The 7,706-nt window shown below is 41.7% G+C and overlaps 1 protein-coding gene across 1 annotated transcript; it reads left to right on the forward strand.

Annotated features, from left to right (window-relative positions):
* Window positions 1–920: 920 nt before the first annotated feature.
* s100p (S100 calcium binding protein P) lies at window positions 921–5,601 on the forward strand. Its single transcript, XM_030050161.1, has 4 exons — window positions 921–979; window positions 2,250–2,420; window positions 4,496–4,691; window positions 5,317–5,601. The coding sequence occupies exons 1-4, from the start codon at window positions 930–932 to the stop codon at window positions 5,599–5,601; spliced, it is 702 nt and encodes a 233-aa protein (XP_029906021.1). The 5' UTR covers window positions 921–929.
* The last annotated feature ends 2,105 nt before the right edge of the window (window positions 5,602–7,706 follow it).

Below are 7,706 nucleotides of genomic sequence, written 5' to 3' on the forward strand. Positions count from 1 at the left end.
ACTTGTAATATTTCCATCCATCTTTTTTTTTTTTTTTTAAGTATATCATCTCAAAGTGAAAGGTTTCCTACTTGTTTTGTTATTGACTTCTGACAAACTGTTTATTGATGTGACTGGTTATTTTTCTTTAGTATTTTTTATTTAAACTGGTTTTAGTTTAACTTGGCACAACCCCAAAGGAGACCACGTGACAAATTTGGTTTAATCATCGAGAAAATGTCTTAAAGTTTTTGTCTTTCCACTTCGTACACAAGCCTGGCTGTTTGGGTGGATATGAGATCTGTCTTCCGACTTTTGTGCTGGGCCAGTTTTACGCCAGCAGATGGATTATATCCTTCTGTCTTGTGGTCAACCAAGCGAGTGCCTCACATGTCCGTTTCATTTCGTAACATTAACCATGACCTTCTCCTAACCATAACCAAGCAGTTTTTGTGGCTAACGAGCCAACCAGAGCAAAGGAAAGTGGTTACAAGAGCCTGTACCAGCCAATCAGAGCAATAAACATTGGAGTGCAGTATTGTTGTTGGTATTTTGAGACAGATTGCTCTCATGCATCCGTTTAAAAGAACCATCAACTTTGCCATTTGGGAAATTTTCAGACCTGTTGTTGTCAGATCAGCAGATGCTGAGGGATTCTCATTCATTAGGTATGGAAAGAAAAAACTGCCTCTGTTATGAATGTAATTACAGCATCAAACTGTACATGTGTGCCAGTATTTAAGCTTTTACACAAAATGTGAACCGTTTCATCTAAAACTGGCCGATTTCCTCTGGACTGTGAACTGGGCAGCCAACAGATCCTGAAGCAGCTCCATGAGGATTTTCAGGCGACTAACGGTCTCTGTGTGTCTGTCAGGTGGTTGCAGCAGCCCAGCCTCAGCACATCTGGCAGCAGCAGTGGACTACAGTTCCCACAATCCTCAGAGAGGATGTTCCTCTGGGCAGGAAGTAAGACCACACCGGGAGGAAATGACCGGAGGTACTGAACACCGTCTTTATTCTGCTGTATAAAGTCTAAACGTCTGACTGCTGGGCACCAACAGCAGAACAATAAAAACTGAGAGCACAAGACAAAATCTAATCTCTGCTTTTTCCCCTGATAGAAGACGCTGTGATTTATCAGCTCCACCTCGGAGAAATGTGCAGTCTTTGATTTTCGAAGAGAATGAGAGAAAATCTAAAAGGCTGACAAGATTTATACTTATTTTATATTCCACATACATTCAGTGGCTTTAATGCAACTTGATGCTCTGTTTAAAGATTATTTCAACCTTCAAGCAGAAAAGAGTCCAGTCAGTGTCTGTAACAATCATAGGCTTCTTTAATTTAAAATAATAATAAAATAAAATAAAAGATCAGTGCGTTAATTTTAGAATATATTATCAGTCCAGTCGCCTGTACAAATACGGGTTACACAGTGATATGAGTATAAATACCCATGTTGCTCTTTTTGATCTGGTTTTTGATCTGGCTAAATTTCATATATCAACAAGCACAAATGTTTCACATGTAGTTTAGAAAGTGCATGTTTATGTGCAAGTGACTGTGCACGTTTGCTGTAAGAGTGTGTTTGTGTTTCTGTGTGGTTAATCAGTTCCTTAAAAGAAATTTTGCATCCCCGTTTCTCTTACAGCTCCAGGATTCAAGCCTTGTCTTGATAACATTTTTTTTGGTGTTCCTCGTGGAAACCAAGTTCAGTGAAGAAAGATAAGACTCACAATGTTGAGGTGTATTTTTAATGTTTTCTGTTTCAAGATATTGCTGTTGGTTTATAAAGCACTAAATGGTTTAAGGCCAAAATACATCTCTGATCTACTGCTAAATTATGAACCATCCAGACCTCTCAGGTCGTCTGGGACAGGTCTGCTTTCTGTCCCCAGAGTCAAAACTAAACATGGAGAAGCAGCGTTTAGTTTTTATGCTCCACATATCTGGAACAAACTCCCAGAAAACTGTAGATCTGCTGCGACTCTCAGTTCTTTTAAATCACAGCTGAAGACTTTTCTGTTTGCCGCTGCCTTCCATTAAACCACATTAAGGTTTAATATTTTACACTGCACTGTAACTTTTAACTATCTTATTCTCCTTTTAGCTTCTTTTTATTAATTGTTTTTATGTATGTTTTCTTGTGTTGCTTTTATATTGTTTTAATGCCTTTATGCTCTATGTAAAGCACTTTGAATTGCCTTGTCGCTGAAATGTGCTATACAAATAAACTTGCCTTGCCTTGCCTTGCCTTGTTCTTTCAGATCCATCTACCAGAAGATTCGTGAGTACGAGGTCCTGGACAAGAGGAAGACGGTGACGGCTCTGCGGGCAGGGGAGGACAGAGCCATCCTGCTGGGCCTCAGCATGGTGCTCTTCTCCGTCATGATGTACTTCGTCCTGGGAATCACCATACTGCGCTCCTACTCCGACAGGTGAGGAGCACGCCGCCCCAGGAGTGCAATGAGAACAATCTAATTTGCGGCCACCAGATAGAACTTGTTCCCTCAATTTAACCACCTTGTTCCCAGGTTTTAGTTAATTAGTGGCCATGAGATAAGAGAGCCGCGTGCAGGGTCCTTTCTCCTGGGAGCATACGGCGACTGCAGCAGACAACGTGGAAGCAGGGAAGGAGGTCCACGTCTCGAGATCCTCGGGGACAAACGTTGTCTGTTTCAGTCAGAGATGACACAGTAAATGTTCTTTCAGTACAATTGGAGTAAGACCGGAGGGACCTTAGTTCTCCTCCTCTCTTCCCGCTGCCCCTCCTGTTGCAGAAAACTGGAAGTGAATTTGCCGAGCGGATCTCGAGGGGGGGGATACTCCAATTTTCAGGAACTGCCACTGAGAATTCCCAGTCGGCCCCAAGTGTCAATCTAGTCCGAGGAACTACTAAACGCTGCTCGTCCCTAGAACTAAGCAAGCAACACGTGTAGGTAAAGCAGATCTGACAGATGGGTTAGGGTTAGGGTCCATTAAAGCACGTAAAGACAAACAGCAACATTTTGAAGTCAGTTCTGTGCTGAACAGGTCGGCAGTGTGAGGATGCTAGGACAGGTGAAATGTTCTCACACTTTCCAGTCCAGCGGCAGCATTTTGAACCAGCTCCAACCTGGATAATATAGTGCCCAGGCCATTCCAACATACAGTGAATTACAATAGTCAAGCCTAGAAGTAATAACAGCATGACTGAGTGACTTTCTTAAGCTCTTTAAGAGAAAGGAAGGGTTTGACCTTGCCTAAACTGTTAATCCAGCTTTTTCCAGCTTTTTTCAATTATTACTTGGCTACCCAGTATATCAAACAATCAGCAGGACCTACTGCATCAACATACACTCGCCCTCTTTCCGCTGTCCAGCCACTGTGAGCGAGGGCTGTCTTTGAGCCTGACGGTGTTAATGTCCCTCAGAGCAAAAACCATCTGTGTTTCCACTGTGGTGCCGATCGCCCTGCGGTCTGGTCCCGTCCATTCAGCCAGAGGGAAGCAGGAAACGAGGGGTTAAAGTCTGCAGACCAACTAACTCCTGCAGAACAAACCACGGGATTTTTTTTTTCCTTTGGACCGTTGTGTGTTGGATCCCCACTGCTGCCAGTTCTCTCACTATTAATCGCATAACGTCCTCATTTTGTCAAACAGCGTGGATTTGACGTTAGACATTGTCCTCTGTCCAGACAGCGAGCAGAGCCTTGATGTCATAGATAGATAGATGGATAAATAGATAGATAGATAGATAGATAGGTATACTTTATTGATCCCAAACTGGGAAATTCCCACATTACAGCAGCATCATCAATAAAAAAAACATAAAATAAAATTAAAATTAAGAAGTATATACAATAGAGACTCAATATACTAAATATATACACTAAAGACAATAAGGGCTAAGTATATACAATATTCTAACCTAAGAATATGAGATGTTGAAATGTGAGATGTACCGATGGTAATAATAAATATGAAAAATGAAATGTACAGATAGTAGATAGTATGGCACAGGGTAAGCTTGAAACCATGAAACCAGGAAACCAAGTGGCAGAACCCGACGCCCGGTACTGGGATTCGGGAACTATCCAACTTGATTTGGCCCCATGGAGTCACCATTTCCAATAAATAAACAGTTAAGGTGCTGAGTGATGGATAATAAATAAACAGTTAAACAGTTAAGGTGAGATGTCCTCGTTTGACCAGGACTTCTGCATTTTCGACATGACATCTGTCCTTATCAGCTGTGCTTATCAGCTGCCACACCCACAGCCTGGTAAGCCCCGCCCACCAGCATTAGCTCCGCCTCAGAGCTCGGTCAGCCCTGTCTGGCCCATAGGGATTCTCTGGACCATCAGCAGCTGGAAACTGACGCCGACAGCCCCACCGAGGAGCCAGCAGAGACCGGAGGAGACCATGGAAATGCAACAGACAGTGGTAATAACATCTCTCTCTCTCTCTCTCTCTCTCTCTCTCTCTGTCTCTCTCTCTCTCTCTCTCTCTCTCTCTCTCTCTCTCTCTCTGCAGCGTGTGGACAGAGGAGTCGAGCTGCACCGTCCTGAACTCCACCATCGTGTGGAACGTGAACTGTTCGTACAGCTGCGGAGCCGAGTGCTGGAAGAGCTCGCACTACCCGTGTCTGCAGGTCTACGTCAGCCTCAACTCCTCGGGCAAGATCGTCCGGCTGTCGCACAACGAGGAGACGCAGGACAGCAACCCCGAGGTACGCGACCGAACAGGGTGCAGAGAGTCGAAGAGTCACCGGTGTTTCTGCTGTGACGGAGAGAGCGTTAAAGACGCTACGTGTGTCATTTTAAAAACCAATCTATCATTGCACAGCTTCAGTTCTTAACGTTGTTTTAAAAACTTTTCCCACCCTGCCAAGAATAAAATCCCTGGGGAAATAATGAAGCATTTTAACATTTTTTGCAACGTGTGAATTGGCCGAGGGACTTAAAGCTTAAAAATTCAGTGAGGAACAAACCGATGGATTGAATAAGCACTTAATTTAGTGGCTGAGTCTACATGGTTCTCATGATTGGGCCCTGTTACTTATTGTGGATTTGTTGTGGTTGATTCTAAACAGCCCTTGCTTATGATTTCACTCACTGTAACTTCAACGATATTAAATACTGCCTCAGAATATCACCTATCAGTAGTTTTAATGCAGGTATTTTGGTATTTGGTTTTATCAATTTATTAATTTTTATGTGACTCCATAAGGTTGAATTGACCTCATTTTGAATGGTATCCGTCATGGGAGGTGCTGCATAAAAACAGTTTTACTTTCTTCAGCGTGTCTCTCTCTCTCTCTCTCTCTCTCTCTGTCTTATCATCCTCTCCCTCAGTGCTTCTACATCCCAAAGTGCCGTAAAGACTACACCGCGACATTCGCCATGGTTCAGAACATTTCCGAGCGTCTCAGGGCTCAGCACACGGTGCCGTGTTTCGTGGATCCGACGGACCGAGCCGACAGCGCCATCCTGACCCAGATCTACGGCCGGGTCGCCGTCTTCCACTCGCTCTTCTGGCCGACGTGCACCTTGATCGGAGGAACCATCATCATCGCCTTGGTGAAGCTCACCCAGTACCTGTCAATCATGTGTGAGCAGCTGAGCCACATCAAGAGGTGATGGGTTTGGAGAGGCCGTGAGGTCGCGGGGAGGTTGTCGTTGTCAGGACTAAAGGACAACTTTCTCCCATTCTTGCAGGAGCTGCGTGGTGCAAAGACTGAAAAACAGTGAGGAAGGAAAGCGGAGATGTGATGTGAAGTGATGTGATGTGGTCCATCCCGAAGTGCGATACGATAATCTGAAAGCAAAGTCAACGTAGCAGCTGGAAAGAGAGATCACCTCTAAAAAGACAATTCCAGATCCAGGAAACTCTGCTGGTGGTTTGGTAAGAACAGCAATAATAACAAAGACTGTTACGATAACGATAAAGAAATCTGTGGAACTGTGGATTTGTAATTTCCATAACCAAGATGGCCAGTTTATGACAGGTTAACACATTTTTTTCCAGGCTTTTGTACAAATGTGACTTGTGTACCTGGTGAGAAACGGGAAGCCTTTCTGTAGCCACACCAAGATTATATCTAATATTTAGGCAGCATTTCTTAAACTGTGGGTCTGTTTCTGATGGATCCTCATGTAATCAGTGCTGAATGCTTTAACCAATCTGGGCTGAAAGACACAATTTATGATGATGTTTAACAGCCACTGCTTTCAGCTTTTAGCTCTGATGCCCTAATAAAGTCTACTGACACTGTGACCTGTATGTGGAGATGATGTGAAAGGAAATTTAGGCAATTATCGGTCTAAAAAGTCTCTCATAACTATGATTTGTTTTTTTGTTGGTTTGTTTGTTTGTTTGTTTGTTTGTTTGTTTGTGCAGTGGCTTCATTTCATAGAAAAGACCAAAAGATACTTGCAATAAGACATTTGAGCGCCTTTATAACCAAAGATCAACCACACTGTCACATTCATTTTCCTTTATGAAATAACCCCCAATTTTCTGTTTTTGTTGACTTTCAAGGAAAGGTTATTATAGTTTTGCATTTTTCATTAGTTTTTATTTTTATCTCTTTTCTTCACTTAAGTTTTAATTTCTTTTTAAAGCAGGTTTGTTAGTTTTGTTTCGGTTTTATTTATTTATTTATGGTTAGATTTGTTTTATTAGTTTCTTAGTCTTAGTTTTAGTCTTTTTTCTAATATGGGGTATTTGTCAGGGGTGGAATTAAAAAAAAAAAAAAAAACTATTGTGCAATAAAAAATTCAACAAAATGTTGAATCATTTTTAAAAATGTATTCATTTAGAAACAATGACAACAAAATAAAGTGACAGACAAACATTAAAGGCATTTTCTTTATAATTTTAGTTTATTTTAGTTACAGTTTCAGTTATTGTTTTTTTTTTTTTGGTTGGGGGGGCTTGTTTTTATTTTTATTTCAGTTAACAAAAAAGTTTTTAATCTAGTTTTCATTATTCTGATTTTGTTAATGACAATAACGTTGCTTTCAGGAGAAGACCCTTGACACTCCAGGACTTTTCCATCACATTTTATTCATGTTTTCATTTTTTGCCACAGTTTTCCACAGCTAGAAATCTCAACGCCAAGCCACCATGTTTATTTTATTTTATTTTATTTTATTATTATTATTATTTATTTTTTTATGACTTGTAGGAACCCTGGGACATAAATCAAGTCCAGAAAACGTGTTCAGTAAAATATGATCTGTAAAGACAGAGGAGCCAGGAACAATACAGGATCATTACAACAACTTGTAAACTTAGGAAACTTGACCTGAAGGCTGTCGGCACTAAACGTACAGCGTGTAGTGAAAATAAAAAATATATATAAATCCCCTGTAGGTCTAAAGGAATTTTACAGGGAAAAACAAGCAAAGTGGAATATCTAATGAAACAGGTAAGTTGGAAGGTGTTTCTGTAAACCCACCGAACATTTTTCATTTTACATTTTATCGCCTCCTTGACCTGCTGAGGCGGGGTGACAGGAGATCAGATGATTCATACGGGACGTAGATCGAACACACAGCTGCTGACAGGAAACTGCAGAGCCAAATACGACTGAACAAGGCATCATCGTCATCACCGTCACCGCCACTCAGTTCACGATGAAACAACTTCTGAGGTTGTTTCTACATGAACCATCCAGACACGTTTGGTTACGTCAGTGCTGTTACTGTCAAATCCGCACAAGCTGCATCTCCATCAACAC

The sequence above is a fragment of the Myripristis murdjan genome, chromosome 4 (genome assembly GCF_902150065.1).
Source record: "Myripristis murdjan chromosome 4, fMyrMur1.1, whole genome shotgun sequence".
NCBI classification, from domain to species: Eukaryota; Metazoa; Chordata; class Actinopteri; order Holocentriformes; family Holocentridae; genus Myripristis; species Myripristis murdjan.

Bases quoted from the DNA above. Each gene is read 5' to 3' on its own strand.
- s100p (XM_030050161.1), top strand. From the start codon at position 930: ATGTTCCTCTGGGCAGGAAGTAAGACCACACCGGGAGGAAATGACCGG. The intron at 2,421-4,495 runs GTGAGGAGCACG...CTCTCTCTGCAG, and splicing joins CTGCGCTCCTACTCCGACAG to CGTGTGGACAGAGGAGTCGA. The intron at 4,692-5,316 runs GTACGCGACCGA...CCTCTCCCTCAG, and splicing joins CGCAGGACAGCAACCCCGAG to TGCTTCTACATCCCAAAGTG.